An 18,758-nucleotide genomic window follows, 5' to 3' on the forward strand; every position below is an offset into this window, starting at 1 on the left:
AAAAGCTTCACGCTGAAAAGATTCTTTAAGAGTCTTATTTACTCTACTGGTGTTTTTTTTTTTTGGGGGGGGGGGGGGGGCGGGCTGCACTGCACAGCTTGTGGGATCTCAGTTCCCAGATAAGGGATTGAACCCGGGCCTTGGCAGTGAAAGTGCCAAATCCTAACCACCAGACCATCATGGAACTTCCCTACTCTGCCACCTTAACTTGCCAGCTCCTTATACTCCAACCTTTTAATAGCTCTTCTCCCTCTTAGTACCTCATTCACCTATATGGTTTTAATTACAACAGACTCTTGGCATTCCCAAGCCATCCCTCTCCCCACCCCATTCCTTACTCTGTGGCATGTAGTATTTTATCATTTTGCTCAGGCTGTGGCTAAGTGCGAACTGAGTGTGCAGTGAGTTTGGTGAGCAACAACAAAAAGATGTTGTGTTCTTCACTCCACTCTTGCTGACTGTGAGCTAACTCTTGTGCTGTGATGGGAGTAAGAGATCTAAAAAAGTAGTTGTTTTTTGTTTCCCTCCATTCACCCTCTATTGTTAATTGGTGCATTCTAATCTAAAGAGATAAAGAATCAGATACTAAAAATTCTCAGTCAGTAGGCTTATGTCTGAAGCATGGCCTCATCTAAAACTTTACAGTACAGGGCTGTGTCCAGCACCTAACAATCCAGTGAATTATTTTTTTGTACCTTTACAACTCCCCACAAACATATTAAATAATAATTCAAGTGGTTTAAAAAGCAGTTCTTGTGGTCTACAGAAAGTAAAGGCTCCTTTGTCTTTGTAGTTTCAAGTTAATATTAAATGACTTGCTAGGAGCTACGTTAAATGGGTCCTGGCAAAAATAGCAGATGTTACCAGACGCAGAAAAAATGTCTTTCTAAGCCATTAAAAAAGTCAAGCAAGGTTTTACTCAAACCTACCTGAGCCAAACATGCTGTAACTGAATTTTACCCAGAAAAATCGAGAGTTTTAAGAAATCTTTGACCTGTACCAGTTGAAGCAAAGTCAAACACTGTCACGCCTATGATTTCCAGTAACACAAGAAGAATCCCCAAACATCCCAAGTCTCAGTGGTTGTAGAGAAGCCCGTCTGCAGAGGCCAGCAAGTCTTTAATAAATCAGCCACAAACACAACATGGTATTTTAAATATACAGTAGGAACATTTATTTTAACACTTCTAAAAGATATTTCTCCATGCCTGATGATTTGATATAAAAATCAAACCCATCATACTTTCCCCTTCAGTCTCTCTACATCAAGGGCAATCAAAATTTGTACAACATGAATATTTGCTTCTGAAACAAAAATTACAAATTAAGTGATAACAAAAATACACAAATCAACTGGACCCTAAACGAATTTCTAATGAATTTTTTCCCCTTTCCCCCAATCACCTAGAGCTTCTTTCTTCAGCCTCATTCTGCTCCTTTTCCTTTCTTTGCTTGGCCATGAACTTCTGTTAAAAGCAATTCATAATATAAAATATTTATTAGATGTTGCTTTGCTGTGTTACAAATGTATCTTATATATTTCACTGTATTTACAATTTAAAGAGCTTGATCCTACAGAATAAAGATTAGAAACACAGTGCCTTACATTAACATTCCTTCCTTCCATTTGTGAATCATCTGATACTTATGATATACTTATGCATTATCTTGATGCTTGGGGACTCAGTGGTCAAGAAGACAGATAAGGCCCCTTACCTCACGGAGCTGACATTCTAGTAGGGGAAGAGAAACAATAAAAGAATAAACAAGATAATTTAGGGGGTGGTGGTAAGTATCATAAAGGAAAGAATGACTGTAAAGCAAATGAGATTGACTGCTTTTTGGGTTGGGAGGAGTGTTCTACTTTAGCTAGGTCTTTCTTTGTCAAAGGCCTTTCAGGGAAGCTGTTATTTGAGTCGAGACCTAAAAGATGAGGAAGAACCAGCTATACAAGGGGGGCTGGGAGAGGGCAAAGGAACAGCAATATAAAGGTGCAAAGGCAGCAAAGGGGCCTTTCATGTACGAACAAAAAGAGAGCCAAAAAAGCTGAAACACAGTGAGCAATAACAGTGAGGTCAGAGAAGTAGGAAAAAAATCAGATCATGTAGGGCCTTACAGACCCACAATAAGAAGTTTGCATATTATTCCAAGTGTAATATGAAGCCAGTGGAAGATTTCAAGTGGAAAAGTGACACGTTAAGAGCATAGGTAGCACAGCACAATGTTTAAGGGCATAAGCTTAGAATAAAACAAAGGTAGGTTCAAATCCTAAATCTGCCACTAACTAGCTATGTGATCTTGGGGATTAGGTACTCTTTAGTCCTGTTTCCTCATCTTCAAAATTGGAACTGATAGCATCTACCTCATAAAATTGATTGGGGGACTGAATAAGCTTCCAGCAAATAACAGCTCAATGAATGTTAGATGAGTGTCTGTGCCACAAATTCAATACAGAGGATATATAAAGCAACTCTCAAACATTCAGGAGGAATCAGAACCACTGTTTCAATTATGGCTAATGACGATTCTCCAGAATTCTAATCTAAATGTGTCCCAAAGACATGTACAACTAAAAAAAGAGGCAGTAGTAGTGAGGAAATGGATTAAATAAAGTTAAGTGGATTCTTTGGCTAGACAAGTCTGAAACTTTAACATGTTATGTGTCCATGACTCTGCAAGAGGGCATCAGAATATACAGTTTCCCACACTTTACTGGAGTGTCACATGGGACGAGTGATATGCAAAATCTACTCTGGCAAATGCTGCCAGAGGAAAAGGAATAAAAACTAGGAGTTACTGGCAAGATACAGTGAAGGACATGAATAGTACTTTGAACTTAAGAGGAATAAACAAACCTTAAAAAGTTCTTCCAAAAGGAAAGAATGTACATTTTGTGTGGACACTTCAGTAGTTTGACTATAATACCACCACCTGAAGATCTGATGAGTTAAAAATAAGAAATATCTACCTCTGTATTTTGCTTATGACGTGTACTCCTGCAGTGATTTGTCATTGCTTTTTCACCTGAGTAGAAGAGGGAACAAATTGGACAGAAGAATCCAGCCTTCGGTACAAGAAAGTCTAAATCTAGAGGACAGGAGGAGAGAGGGGGAAGAGGAAGGAAAAAAATTAACGATAATTTATCTAGAGCTGTGTTAATTTATCTGAACATGATAAACATACTAAGCACAGTATACATTTATGTACAAACATAATACACACTGTTATATATCTAGGGATCAAGAGCAATTAAGCCTCTAATCACAAAACAGAAGTCTTTATTTTTAAACAAATTCTGTAATATTCCAGAGCCTCCAGGAATGGCAGGGAATTCCTTCAGAATAGCAGTTCACTGGAAAAGAATCTGGTAGTCTTTGAAATAAACCTCTTAGGAATCCACTGTTAAAATAAAACAGGGAGAAGAGGCAAAATGATAGTCAACTGTCTGCTTGAGGAATACAATGGGTAAACAAATAAGGTGCCCCTTAGCTCATCTGGGCTGGCCATGAACAAAGTTTGCTAGCTAAGCTTTTCCATCATGTCCTACTCAACTGGAATTTCTGCCTGGGCAAGTATAACTCAATTCTTACCAGAGCAACAAAGAGAGTACATATCCCAGACTTCACGAGTGCAATAAAAATATCTTTGTCAGGTAAAAACACAGCTTAATAAACTGTTCTCAGAAATGCCAGTGTGCAAAGCTTGCTAATTTCCACTCTAATCATCTAAGCAAGGTCATTGCATTACTCATCTAAACAACAGAACACTTATTACGGTTCTGAATTTTTATTTCACATGGATAAGGAAAAAATGTCATTTTTACTTTACCTTCAGGGACATCAGGTGCCACTGATTTCCCCAAAGAAGAGTCCTCAATCTTCTTGCGTTTTCTTTCTGGTTCTGAATCCATTAATCCAGATTCTTCATCAACTAAAGTCATTAAATTTTTCAAGGAAAAAAGAAGTTATTCAAAATAGATTTATAGATTTTATACTAAGTGATGTTATCTGAAGCTAACATCAGATAATCTCTGCCTTCAAAGATTAATCTATGAAAAAAAAGATTAATTTACGGATCATCTAAGTAAACCTTTCTTGGTTAATCCCACCCGACTATTCTTCCAAGAGTCTTTATATAAGGAATAAATGGGTAAATCTGTTCAACCTTATTAAATAGATTCAAGGATATGGGACTAAAGCTTAGCAGCATACTTTATTTACACATTGTTCAGGAAAAAATTTTAAAGGTAATGGAAGAAGTTCAAGTTCTATATTACTGGCAAGAGTTAACGTGTGTATGAAAAAGTGCTGGGGTGGGAGAAGAGTGTGGATTGAGGAGAAAAGGACACGAGCAGAGAATAATTCTGCTGTCCTGTATTGAAACCCTTCCGACCAAGAAAGACAAAGCCTAAACTGATGGACTAAGACCCTTGTTAGACTGAATCACAAGTGAAACTACAAACATTCAAACCCAGCAAAGTGAATTAACATGTAAGAAGCACTCAATGTTATCAGCAAAATGCCTAACAGGATCTTGGGGGAAGACAAAAACAAAAACTGGTTCCAAGCAATTCTGGTTACCCTCAGCAGCTGAAATACCTAACTGTTGTAAAGCACTGGACAAATCTCTCTCACATACATATCATTCATTTATCTCGTGTGAGACAGGCCGGTCAAATCATTATTATCCCTATTTCTTCACAGATGGAGAAAGAAAAACCAAAAGAGGTAAGAAACTGATTATGTCCAAGGATGCATAGCCAGTAAGTGACAGAGACTTGTGACTTCAAGTTCAGTGCTCTCCCCATGTAACTGGGCTACTCTTTCCCAAATCTGAGGGGATGGTTAGAAACTATGACATCGTTATTTACTGTTCTCTTACTCCTTGCATTTTACCAGTCATCAAGTCCCAAAGAGTCGATTAAAAAGGCTGTCTCGCTTTTCTTGACTTGATGCTTAAAACAGCCTCCAGTGTCTTGCTACAACCCTCAACAGAGTAATACTTTCTCAAACACATTTGCTGCTACCAGGCCAAAGGCACCTTTATCTAATAACAACAATAATACATATTATATATAATTACATAATCATTTAAGAGATTAAAACAAATATTTTAAGTTTAAAATTATTTAAAAAATGACTTTTTCTTAAGTTAGATTCTTTCATCAAATATATTGTCTATTAATGAAAATAAATGGTTGCAAAAGCAGTAAAGAAATGATTCTTTTTCTATTCTTCTGTTGAGATGAGGCAGTTCTAAGCAAACTGGTAGCTGAAGTTGCCCTATCACAACAGAAATCCCGAGGGGGAAAGCCCTCATGAAATTATGCTGGAAGCATTTGTCAGTTAGTAAAACCATTGACTATGGCTTGGTATCAAGGAGAGGTTAATGGAGAACAATAAACAAAGGAGGAGTACCCACTTAGCCAAGGGAGAGAGCATCAAGAAAGAGTACATAATCAACAGTAACAAATGATGCAGAGAAGTCAAATAAGACTAAATTAAGAAAAAAAAACTTAATCCAGTATGACAACAAGCAGAAGGGTTTTAGGTTTTTATTACACCTGGTTAGGAAATGGGAAAGGAAGGAGGCCTAAATAAACTGTGGAGCAGCACTGAGGACCCAGCTGAGAGCTAGGTCAATGAGATTCCACTGAATCACAGGTGGTAGTTTTTCCTTAGAGAACATAGCATACAAAAGCAGGAGGGCAATGAGGGTGCTGTTTTCAAGGAGAATGGTACTAGGGATTTAGGATTTTGCTATGAATATATGGACACAATGACAAATACTTGTTAAGTAACTGGAGTATTCTAGACACTGTTCCCTATTTCTTTCAACATAAATTGTATTAATGTTATTAAGACATCTTATTTAATTCATGGCTGCCTGCTTGGCAGCATCCACAAAGCAAGGGACCTAGTACACAAATTAAAGCTAGTTAATAAATAATTTTTACTTGATGCTGCAACATGGTCAGAATAACCTTCCGTAGATCATTTCCACGAAAATTTGTCACATTCTATTATAATAGGATCACATATTATTCTCTATTATCCCATTCCATTATGTTCCATTATCTCTATAATTGCAAAGATAAAAATCTTTATCCAGATCTAATCATTAATGGGCTGCCTTCCCTCACTCCCTCAACTCCCATCCCTGCTCTGTTGACTCTTTTTCTACTTTTCTTCTTAGACAGTAGATCTTTGGAACTTTAACCACCTCCTCATATTGTGTTACTCTCTCCCCCACTTCTGTCGATCCTGCTTTACCTTCACTAATTTGGAAGGCCTCTTCATCTTTTGCTGGTTCTGCCGTAACAGCTTTTTCTGATGGTGGCGTTTTCCCAATTCTAACTCTCTTGGCTGGCACTTTAGCTTTAAAGAGAAAGTCTAATTTATTGCTACAGTAACAGTGTTTAAATTGCTTTTAACTCTGAATAACAACTTTAACACCTTTTTTGCAAACAAGATAGATATTACTCAAATTTGGGAAGGAAACCTATTTCTAATATAAAATAGAAGAATTCTGTTTTTAAAAATTCAGCACTAGTCTAAGCATTCTCCTTTTATTTTCCCACTTATCCTGATCAAAACTCCACCTTCCCACCTGCTTTTCTCAAGGAGCCTACACACATTTTTCTATTTTGTTCAAGACTGTGGGACCTTGCTAGTATTTTTTATTCTTAGTTTGGTTAAATCTTTCAAGATTTTTGTATTTGAAATTATTTTGATCTCCCTAAAGTACTGAAAGTGAGCTGACCTATTATTCTATACCATCAAAATGTTACTTAAAAGTGAAATGGTACCTTCACAAATTTTCCCAAATCCTAAGTCTAAGCAAAAACTAGAAGGCAGGCTGGTATAAACAGCCTTCTACTTATCAAAAGCTGTATTTTCTCAATAATACAAACATATCATTTTCATTCCAATTCTAATCTGGGTATTCTAGTTTGCTTTCTGGCTTTGTTATCTTTTCTTGAGATACAGTAACTTGGGGTAGGGTCTGAACTAAGAGAAATTTGTGAAACTTGAACATACTTCTTTGGAAAGTATCACTTGGCCATAACTATCTGTTGGCTTCTTATGTGAATACACAGTGAAATTATTGGTAATGCTGTAACATATATTTAAACAAATTTTAAATGTAGTCCCCTCGTAAAGCAAAAGCTACCACTTCTGAGTATCTACCTGCTAAGTGTCTTTCAATCATGGTTTTCAGATCTTCTTCCATAACATTCTCATTTACTGGACCCACTTGGGACAAAGCTTCAAGTTTTGTCTTCTTTGTGTCCATAGCTCTCTTTCTTCTATCCCCTCTTTTATCGGTGGGATGGTCATGTTTGCTTTGTGTTAATTCAACTTTTAAATCATTGTCTCCATCTTCCTCCTCTCCAACTTCATCAACAGTAACAAAATTAAGCTCTTCTTTAAGGTTGTTAAAATCTGCCAGAGAGTCTTCATCCTCTTCAGTTACTTCATCTAATGTCACTAAATGCAGATCACTGCTGTCATCCTGTATTTCATCTACAGTAACTAAAGCAGAAGGGTCTTCAGGCATGTGAGAAGAAATGAACCCAATGGAATCCCTTCCAGTATTTTCCTCATCTCCTTTAGTATTTAAAGCAGCAAAACTTATGTCTGCTGACTCATTTAAAGGTAGCTCTTCCACTTCTCCAATTTCATCCACAGTTACCAAGCGTTCCTGTTTGAGAAGATCTTGTTCTTCAGCCACTGACAGTACAGTAACATCTTTAGGTTCACTGTGGGAAATGCAATCATCTTGATCAATTAACTCATCTAATGTAAGAAGTGAATTTGAATTTTTTACCATTTCTTCCATATTTATTTCTTCTTCATCAATTACTTCATCCACAGTGACTAGAGCTTGTGCTATATGTGCAGCTGCATCTTCTTCTTCCCCAATCTCATCCAATGTTACAAAAGATAATTCTCCCTCAACAACACGAGAAGCAGAGATTTTCCCCTTCTTCTTCTTCAAGTTAAGTTCAGAGGAAGGGGTATTTTTGAGAGCTTCTTTCCTTTTTCCCTTCAGTGGATTCTGCTTGGCTTGAAAAGGATTCACTTCTTCTATAACTTCATCCACAGTAACAAATTCATCCAAATTAAATGGAAATAAGGGTTCCTGTTGGAAAGGTAAAAAAACTCACAGAATTGTGAACAACTACTGATAACTGGCCAGATTCCATACAGTCTCAATAAATGTGCACGACATACCTATCATTTGTGAGAATTTCAGTATAGAGATGTTTCCAAAAGCTGAAATTAGTTATTTTTCAAAGCCCCACAAACAAATCCAAAGAGTAAACAATGCCAAAGGTAAAATCCTAACAATATCAATCTAATTCCACCTTTACTTAATTTCAGTAAGATTACAATTATTTCCTAAATGATGTGCGAATTGGAAATATGATGTACAAAAATACTACATTAAGAGCATTTATCAAACAATTAATATAATATAAAGAATTTACTATTCCATACGTTAAATGATATCTAGCAAGTGTTTTGGAGACTTCATGGACTACTAAAAGCACCTCAAATGCAACTAGAAAGTTAATAGCTAACTAGATTGTTCCATCAATCAATTTATATACATATTTTAAGATGTGTAATACTAAGATACAGGCACATTTTGCTTTATTGCACTTTGCTTTATTGTACTTTGCAGATACTTTTTACAAATTGAAGATTTGTGGAAACCCTGTGATAAGTCTAATGGCACCATTTTTCCAACAGCACTTGCTAACTTCATGTCTCTGTGTCACATTTCAGTAATTCTTACAATATGCAAACTTCTTCATTATTATTATATTTGTTATGGTGATCTCTGGTCAGTGACCTTTGATGTTACTACTGCAAAAAGATTATGATTCACTGAAGACTCAGAAGATGGTTAGCACTTTTTAGCAATAAGGTACTTAATTAAGGGATGCACATTTTTTAAAAGACACAATGCTACTGTACACTTAATAGAGTGCAGTATAGTATAAACATAACTTTTACATGTACTGGGAAACCAAAAAATATGTGTGACTCACTTTTATTGAGATATTTACTTTACTATTCTGGTCTGGAACAGAACTTGTAGTATCTCTGAGGTATGCCTATATAAGATTTATATTTTGAGAAAGTTATATGGAAAATTTATTACCAAGACTTAATGACAAATATGACTGCACTTGGAAAAAAATTAGTATCTGTAATTTGAAAAATGGTGCCAATTACTAAAGAAAATAAATTCCTGGCAGGCCTCCTACACATTTAGTACACTATCAATGGTCAATTACTAGTAAATATAATAATGGCATTACAATACATACCCAGTAAATTTAGGGCAGGAGGGGGAATCTGTAAGCAACTGTACTATCAATTTATTAAGCCATGGAAGAACCATAATCCTTACTTCTGCTTCTTAAACTACTAACATTTCTCCTTGCCCTAATAAAATAGACCCAAATTTATGCCCTACCAGGGGAAAAAAGTAAAATAACTGAAAAAATATTCTACGAATACAGAAATCTAAAATACCAAACAGCCAAATATATTGTAACATGTTTATTTGGCAGTAGAAGTCAGTACCAAGCAAGTAAATCTTAAAGCCCGTCTCGTTAGGATAAATTGAGCCATACCAAAAGGATAACAAAATGGAGAGGACTCAAGTCAAATGTCAACCTCCTTTGCATAGATGATTTTATTCTGTGTTACAACCCATTCCTACTGATGTGAGACTGGACGTGTCTTCCTACTACAATCCCCTTTCCATCCCTGTGTAACTTTTTGCCCCACACCAAGAACAATCTATTTAGCCTAGCTCAAGGTCAGAAAACGAACTGGTGGTGGGGTCAAAAATATACTATCTCATTCCTGTCCCTTGCTCTATATCAAACTAATTATTAAAGGAGAGACACAAGTTACAAGGTGGACGAACTCTTTTATGGAATGATGGAATAGATGGGTCTGTGTTAGTAGATTGTTTCTTACCTCTTTGGGTTTGGAACTTCTACCAGTGGTGCTTTTAGAAGTCTTAGTGTTTTGCCCAGTCAAAGTCTGAAATATTAAATAAGAAATACAGAAAAACAGAATTTACAACTAGGTTATTAATGTTCTTTAAAACACAAAAAGAATTCAAACAGCAAATATTACCCAAACACATTCAATTATGCAAATATTTAACAGGTATACCAAGCTAAGTCAACAATCATTTAACAGTATAGGCATCATCTCCATAAGTTGTAGTTAAATTCAGTTTTACTGTCTAAGTTGGGCCATCAGTAAGCTGATAAAGGGAGCTTCAATTTAAAAGAGAAAACTGTTTCCCACTTCAGGAGCAGAGTGCTAAATCACCTCAGATTCAATGCAGAATTTTTTTTTTTTAAATACAAAGTTTTATTTCTGACCACACTTTATCCAAATAATGCTTTCACACCTGTTAATAAATTACAGACTTGAGCTTATTATTCTAAGTGTCTACTGGCTTAAATCAATGGAGTCATTTAAGAAAGGGAAAAGGGAGCTTGGGGGCAAAGGGAGTGAGGAGATGAAAGCATAAAACAAGATTACATCTCCTACTCCTTAGCTACAACAGAGATAATCACTTCATAGATTCTCTGAACATTCTTCCTACCTTCCTCACCTTATTGTTGCTGTCATCCCGTTTCATGGCAGAAGGTTTAGCCTCTGTTTCCTGAGACTGTTTTGTAATATCCCTGTAATCCAGTTTAGAATCTTTGCCTTGCAGGGCTGAGATCCTTCCACTGCCTCCTCTGGTAACACTGCTCTGAGTGGGTTTCAATTTACTGCTGTTTTCAGCCAAGCCTGATCTGGCACTTGTAGGTTTAAGGAGACCCAATTCCTTGGCTGAAAGTTTCTTTTCAGCATTTATTTGATCTCTGAGTACAGATTTTAGAAAACTTTTCTGGTTTTCAGATTTTGAAGCTGTAGCTTTTGCCTTTAGAGAAGAGACCATACCAGCCTTGATGCTTGATTTACTGCTAGATGCATTTGATGCAGGAAGCATACTAATTTTACTAGTTTCATCAGACTTATTGGCCTGAACCACTCCTTTATTTGGGCATGCCTTGGTCACTGAGTTTTCTGCAGGCTTTTCTTTCATTGTAGCCACAATCTTTTCCAACTTCTCTGCAACCATCTTATCATCATTCTTTTCAGCCTTCTCTATTCGTATTTGCAGATCCATTCTGGTTTCCTTGGTATTTAATTCATTCTCCTCCTTTTCATCCATATTACTTTTTGCAGAAATTCCCTTTGTGCTCACTGCCTGCTCATCCCCAGTGGAAATTCCAGGTACTAAGGCCACAACACAAGTAGATGGTACTATTTCTGAAACAGTTTCATGTTTGTCTACTTCAGCTACAGCTTCTATCATAGACTGTGTAATCTTAGAAAAGAAATCTTCTGCTTCAGATGGAGAGTCTTCTAGAATTCCTTTGATGTTCCTTTCTTCTATAAATGCACTATCAGATGATGACAATTCTGCTTCAGGGTTAATAGTTTCTGCCTCTTCCTTATCAAAGTCACTGGTATACACCTGCTGATTTAAAACAGACTGCTCTCCATTTTCAGTGAATAAGTCAATACTGGCTGGAGTGGATGCTACAAGAGGAATTTCCACTTTGACCTCCTCTCCCTGAGTTTCAACTTCAAATGTTTCAATAGCAAAGTCAGAGACACATAGTGCTTTTTCTGGTTCTTCCTCACAAGGCTCTTCCTGTTGTATAAAAGCTTCTATTTGAATGCTGGGAATAGATTCTTCTTCAACTTCACTAGGTTTAACAGAGGGACTGTCAGCTGCTCTTTGCACCTCACTTTCATCAACTGGACGGTTTTTCAAGTCAGGGCTAAAAGTATTTAAAAACAAAAAGGACACAAACAAATATCAAACTACGATGAGAATTCAACCATCATAAATAGTCCTGTCGATGCTAATTGTTAAGACTTCCTGATACAAGAGCAATAAGCATTGGGAAATCCAGTCAATCAGCATTATAATGGTTAAGAAGTTCTGATGTAAATATACAAATAACATAAAATTTTAAAAAGATCCTCCATTGCACTAAAGATTTCTTTTTAGTTCAAAGGAAATTATGGCAATATTATCACCACTGATACAATCATTTTACTCATATAAGTTATAACCATTTTTTTTTCCTTCTGTGGCAAGTTTGCCCCTGAGACCAGAAGGCTGAATGTGAATTTGAGACATCTCAAATTATTATTAGGTCCTATCTCCCCAACAGTGGTAACTGAAATAATAAAATATGTTTATGGTTCGTGAAACTAATGACCCATGCATTAAAATTTACAATTTTATAAGTGAGCCTTACCTAAAAGGAACAGAAACTGATAGGCCACAGTTATCTTAACCACGTCACCTCTTTCTTTTGGATGTGAAACAGATTTGTTTTCAATTTCCCAAGAACTGTATTTATTAGTAATACTTAAAAGAAAACTTTCTTTGGAAATATCTTTTAAATACTCTGTTGGAGATTTAAAGTTAGAGGCAAAGCTGATACAATCACCTTAACATAAACATGTATTCTTATTATAAAGTATGTGCCTTTGGCTATATCACAAGAAGAAATTTGTTAAAAGAAATCCTTCCAGTTACAGAGACTAATTTAAGATTCTGATACATAGCTTAAAATTTTAAGTAAAATTATTTAGAAGAAATGGAGGAAATACATGGCAAATACATGCAACTGATCTAATTCATCAAGGTCCTCCCAAATCCAACATAAAAATAAAAGTGTGTGATACAACTATTTTCACTGAGACAGAATAAACGGTTTTTATATTAATGCTCCATAGATAAGAGATTATCCTGAATAGTAATAAGGAAGTAATTAGCTTCTGAAGACACATCCAGCACGCTGTCAACACAATAATGTTTAACAAATACATCTGCTTAATTACATTAGAAGGTACAGCTTGGAAAAAGACTCCAGAAAGTGATCCTGCCATATCAATATCTCAGTGTTGACTTTTTCCTCCTACTCTTCAAGGAAGGAGGGGATGAGGCATCCCTTTTGATATGCTTCTCAAAGGGTGGCTATATACTCTTTAGTTACTGCAAGATGGTGTCCGTGTCCTGAGACATTAATAATATTTCAGAAGTTTGGAAAAAGTGCTACCACATCAGGGTCTAATCATATGAGCCAATAAACTATTCCTCCCTCCTCCAATGATGGTAAGTTTAAACTTCCAGAGGAGAAAACTTTTCTAAGAGATCAGAGAAACACCTCTTAAAGAAAAGCCATTAAGGCAAAGAGTTTGAGGAATTTATTTAAGTTAAAGAGTCAGTAACCATAGACCTTTATCAAATAATATTCTATTCAACTGTATAAGCTATCCTTTGTATGCTGAAAGGGTTTAAAGGTTTGTATTTGAAATGATTCACATCCCTTACATTAAAAAATACCAATGGGGGCTTCCCTGGTGGCACAGTGGTTGAGGGTCCGCCTGCCGATGCAGGGGACACGAGTTCGTGCCCCGGTCCAGGAAGATCCCACATGCCGCGGAGCGGCTGGGCCCATGAGCCATGGCCGCTGGGCCTGCGCGTCCGGAGCCTGTGGTCCTCAACGGGAGAGGCCACAACAGTGAGAGGACCACGTACCGCAAACAAACAAACAAACAAACAAACAAAACCAATGGCTGATTTTTGGTGTTCCAAATTCTTAGGAAAAGTAAAAAAAAAAAAAAAAAAACTTGCTGCCAAGCACAAGTATGACAAAGAAAAAGTTGTAATATTCAGTTAAAGCAGTTATGTAAATATTATTTCTCAAGAAATAAGCTTTCATTTTTAAGTTACAAGACTCATTTCCAATAATGAACATTAAATTCAAACTCCTGCCTCAGTACAGAACTGCATATTAACCCTAAAGGCTTTAAAAACTAGAGCTATACAAAAACACCAATTTACTGGGCTTTAGAAGGAGAACAATGGAGATTTTGATTCCTGGCTCTAGGACATAGCAAGTCCTCCCCCTTTACCACATTTAAAGTTTGTCAGTAAATTTAAAAAGCTGTTATCTTTTATATAAAATGAATCACTATGCAGTTTCACACTTGAAACAGACAGCATGAACCTACTTAGGAAAATGGCTTAATTACATATTTGTTCTTGTGTGCCAGTCTTTTAAAATTATAGTGCTTTCTTCATAGGATTTATTTTCCAAAAATTAGTACCTAGTTTTCTGGCTGATATGGTAAAAACCTTCAGTGTTCGTCAAGTTAGCTTGGAAAGTCAGTTTGAGATGTCAAATAAATGAAATTATTAACACCAGAGTATAAAAAACAGTCTTTTAAAAGAACAAAGAAAACAAAATCATATTCTGGAAACTGGACCAAAAAAGGATTCCAGGAAGGCTGGGTTCAGGATAGGGGTATCTAATTTCCCACTCCCCTGTCCTACCCCATCCCTCCATAAAACCAGGGTTTCAAAATCTTCAGAGAAGGTATATAGTAAAAGCTGGCCATGAGAACAAAGGTTAACACCATACCATACACTTTCTGAGAAACTTTAGACTGAGACATAACACTGAAGATCAGTATTTATTTCAGAGGGCCACTGAGTACTGCCCAACATTATTAATGAACTGGTGAACATTTCCTCTTGCACCCTTATTTGGAGCCTTAATCATATGATAAATAAATAATGTTCACATGGGGGTTGGTTAAAACAGGGAAAATGTAGAATTTTATTAAATTATTAATATATCCATGTGAGATTTCTTTTAAAAAGGAAACAAATACTCTACATTAACTATAAACAAGAGGATCATGTTAACGAATTAGCATCCACAAGTGCTTAAAAAAAAAAAAAAAAAAAAAAAAAAGAAACAAGGACCAGTATTTTCTCAGGATCAGCTTACTCCAATAAAGAAATGTGAAGTATTCAGCCACATCCCATGTCTTTTTTCTCTAATGTCATACAAGTCAGAAAAAAACTGCAAAGTGGGAATTAAGAAATTATTAGTGCTAGAACTTTAAAAATTAATAAGATTAGACAACTATTTGTAAATTCATTAAGACATATCTGATTTTAAAAGATAAGTGAAAACAATGAAAGAGAAAATGACCAAACGCACACAATAGCTATTCTTTTGGACGTGGAAGAAACTGTCAAATGAAATATATAAAATGGATTTTTGGAAGAGCCTACTTAATTACCAGCCAGAGTTACTACAGCCAAACTGCAGGTCTATCTATACTACTACATGCAGCATTGTTACTTATTCAGCCCTTTGCGGGCTTTTGTAGCAAACACTGCTTGCTGTTGGTTATTACTTCTTAGGCATGTAAATATAATTGGTATGCTGATGTGCAACTTAAAAAAGTCTGTGTGGATACATATAGCCAACCTATTGCTTAAAGTTACCGATATATTTTAATATACTCATAATCATCTTTATCATTTAAAAGTCTCATTTTATAAAAATTAATTACTGAGAAGAAAAATCTATAAGACATCCTGTTTTTCAGGCATCTTATAATTAGGCAGTGTATCAAATAAAATAAACTTTCCATATTTAAACACTCAAACTCCTCTTTCAAACTGATAAGCTCTTACTACACTGACTAAGAAGTAAGGGTAAACCACTTAGTAAGAAAGAGAGAAAGAATTCTCTATCAGTGATTCCCAATGAAGAACAGTAAAAGGGAGGTTATTCATTGATGGGACAAGGGTGGTGATAAGTGTGGTATTCATCAGGATGAGGAAGTCACTACGAACAGGATATACTATATGTGGTCAAAAAAAGTTGTGAGTTACCAGTTTGTATAGACTCTGAAGAACAACCTTTCAACCTCCGAAAATATAAAGCAGTGTACATATTGTTTTGTTTTATACCAAAATACACACTAAATATTATCTTTCCGGTTTTAAAAACTCAATGAAAATTTAAAAGGATTATACAAACTTAAAATTTACTACTGTGCCTATTTTGGAATAGAAAAATCTAACAAGAATATAATACTGATAACAGAGTTGAGCTGTTCAAGAGTCTTAGCAAAACATTTCATAAAGAAGGCAAATTTATATATTTAATTCAAACTGTGTGTACACATTCACTTCTCCTAAAAAAAAAAATCAGTAAATATCTGAAAGAGACCAAAAATAATAACAAAAAAAGCCCCTAGGTCAAACAGAGCCCTCCAAAAACCCCCAAACAAAAAACACCCTCATAACACTCATAAAAGATACAAACTTTTTGTTACTAGTGAACAACTACCATAAAATACAGAAATAATATTCAGTAATTAACTAGGTACTACAAAAACTGTTAGCAAACTTAAAGCAACATACCTTTTTTTCCCTAGTTCTGGGTCGTTCTCAGCTTCAGCCTGTAATATAATTCCACATTTTATTAGAGGTTATTCTACTGGATTTAAAATATTTAACTCATCAATGCAGTGTTTTCGGTTCTTAAAATCTAAGCTAAAAAAAACCCCATACTTTAAAAATATATCAAAACAGATAGTTTTCAGTGCCCACATAACCATCAGCTTCTAGAATGTTTTTCCCATTTTTAGATAAAGATTTCTAAATAAGATTATACAGAATAAATGACACACAGAAATTAATGAGAAAAATAAGTTTCCATAATGTTTATAATAAATAAGAAAATTTTAACTTTAAAAGCCTGGAAATACCACCTTTTGCTAAGAATAAAAACAATCAACCTGAAATATCAACATATTTTTTGTGCAATTATTATTTTAAAAGACTTCTATTTATGAGAGACTAGTTGACTTAGAAAGCTTTCTACTCAAAACACATAGAAGTGCTGGACAAAATTTAACAATAATCCTTTTAAACATGTATCTGAACCACCAAGAAAGCAATGTCCTGGGGCCCAAAATGAAAGGAGGAATTAAAATTCAGTGCTTATGTACCAAGCACTGATCCAGGTACTTAGGATACATCACTGAACAAACAGCAAAAATATCTGCCCTTTAGAACTTACATATACTAGCTGAAGGCTTTTTCTGTGGGGAATCGTGTGCTGAGTTGAGAATTATCTTTCTCTAGATTTTCTCAGATTAAAAGCCGAGAATTATATTGTATAGAAACTGAATAATATTTCTAGAGAGGTTCCCGGTGGGGTGTTGGAGTCCCAGAGTAAAGACCTTCTTTACTAGGGTATCTGGTAAGGTATCCAGTCTACATTGTAATGGTATATAAAGAAAATTAAAGATGGCAGTTGATAAGTCCCATCCACAGTGCTTACAAGCGGTCTTCTCATTCACGGGAGAAACTCGTTAGAGGAAACCAAAACCAAAACCAACCTATATGGTAGTAGAGAAAATCTATACCAGATACCTGTATTAGCTAACTTGCTTCTTTATTCATAAATTAATAGAAGAGAAAAACAAATGCACAAGAGAACAAATTAAGGATACAAAACTGACTGAAGACATTTCAGAGAACTGCTTTAAAAACAACTCTAAAGAATACTCTCTAAAAAATTTTTCTAAAAAAAAATTCAATAGGATATAGCATCCATAATATCAGTACAGGTGCTACTTCCAGAAAGAACATTAAAATTTGAAGAGAAGAAATATTCAAAGATATAAGAGGAAAATTTTCCTCAGGTGAAGGAACACACTAATTTTTAGATTTCATAAATTCAATGAATGATCTAAGCAGGATATAGGAAGTAAGTCCCAAACCAAGTTAAAACCTTGCTCACTGCACTAGCCATACTGATCCTCCTTGGAATTCCCGAATCACCAAATATGTCCTTAAGGCCTTAGCTCTTGTTCTCTCTAAAAACCTCTTCTCTTTGATACGTTAGTAGAGTTCGCTCTCCTACTTCTTTCTTTCAGGTCTCTCAAATAACTCTTTCTCAGAGGGGCCTGACCACTCTAAAATACACATATCCCCCTGTACACCCCGCCATCCAGCACACTCTATCATTTTTTCTTGATTTTTCTCCACAGCACTTCATAGCACTTTTTACCACCTCACACTACGTATATGTGTGTGTGTGTGTATTTGTGTGTGTGTGTGTGTGTGTGTGTGTATATATATATATATATATATATATAAAAAATAAGCTCCTTGAAGATTGGGCCATTGACTCCTCTGTTTACCAATGTATTCCAAAGTCTAAAACAGTGCTGGCATAGAGAAGGAATTAGATAACTATTTGCTAAATGAATTAGGAATAAATGCTAAAAGGTTTCAAAGAGAAAAAAAAATTACATAGAGGTAGGATTGGAATCAGCCTTCTCCTTAACAACACTGGTTAAGAAAAACAAAACAATAAAAGCAAGAACAATGTGAGCACAGAATTCTCCACCTGGACACACCATCAATGAAACATGTAAGAGAAAAATAAAGTCATTTCCAAATATGCAGGGATTTAGAAAGTTTACTGGCCATACATACTTTCTGGGAAAATTATTTGACAATATATTCTGGCAAACAGAAAGTAATCCAAGAGAGTAGGAGATACAGAGTCCAAGAAATAACAGAAGTAACTCAGAAGAGCAATAAAAAGAAAATCAAAGGTATATAGATGCTTTACAAAGCAAATGGCCATAAATTTAGAACAGGGTGTCAGAAGGATAGCTCTAAGAAGAGAGCATATTCTATTCAACAAATAGTAATTAAGTTATGTGACCCGAGTAACATGAAGACAGTCTTCTTTTTTCCTTTCAACAACAAAAAACAACTCCTTAACTGTACAGGAAAGCCATAACCCAAATACT

At 35.5% G+C, this 18,758-nt stretch overlaps 1 protein-coding gene across 10 annotated transcripts in view; it reads right to left on the reverse strand.

Annotated features, from left to right (window-relative positions):
* Positions 1-1,070: 1,070 nt before the first annotated feature.
* Positions 1,071-18,758, reverse strand: part of ZNF638 (zinc finger protein 638) — an 83,768-nt gene continuing 66,080 nt past the window's right edge. For 4 of the 10 annotated variants that reach the window (XM_029231643.1, XM_029231641.1, XM_029231644.1 and 1 more), the window contains 8 exons: positions 16,348-16,385; positions 10,657-11,881; positions 10,005-10,070; positions 7,191-8,145; positions 6,273-6,377; positions 3,829-3,930; positions 2,969-3,087; positions 1,073-1,466 (listed from right to left, as the gene is read on the reverse strand). In XM_029231643.1, the coding sequence (XP_029087476.1) occupies positions 1,401-1,466; positions 2,969-3,087; positions 3,829-3,930; positions 6,273-6,377; positions 7,191-8,145; positions 10,005-10,070; positions 10,657-11,881; positions 16,348-16,385 (2,676 nt within the window). In that variant the 3' untranslated portion in view covers positions 1,073-1,400. Of the gene's footprint in view, positions 1,467-2,968; positions 3,088-3,142; positions 3,400-3,828; positions 3,931-6,272; positions 6,378-7,190; positions 8,146-10,004; positions 10,071-10,656; positions 11,882-16,347; positions 16,386-18,758 lie in introns of those variants that run through there. The other 6 variants (XM_029231650.1, XM_029231649.1, XM_029231651.1 and 3 more) reach the window with 5 other exon arrangements.

The sequence above is a fragment of the Monodon monoceros genome, unplaced genomic scaffold (assembly GCF_005190385.1).
Source record: "Monodon monoceros isolate NGI ecotype Baffin Bay Population unplaced genomic scaffold, NGI_Narwhal_1 Super_Scaffold_19, whole genome shotgun sequence".
NCBI classification, from domain to species: Eukaryota; Metazoa; Chordata; class Mammalia; order Artiodactyla; family Monodontidae; genus Monodon; species Monodon monoceros.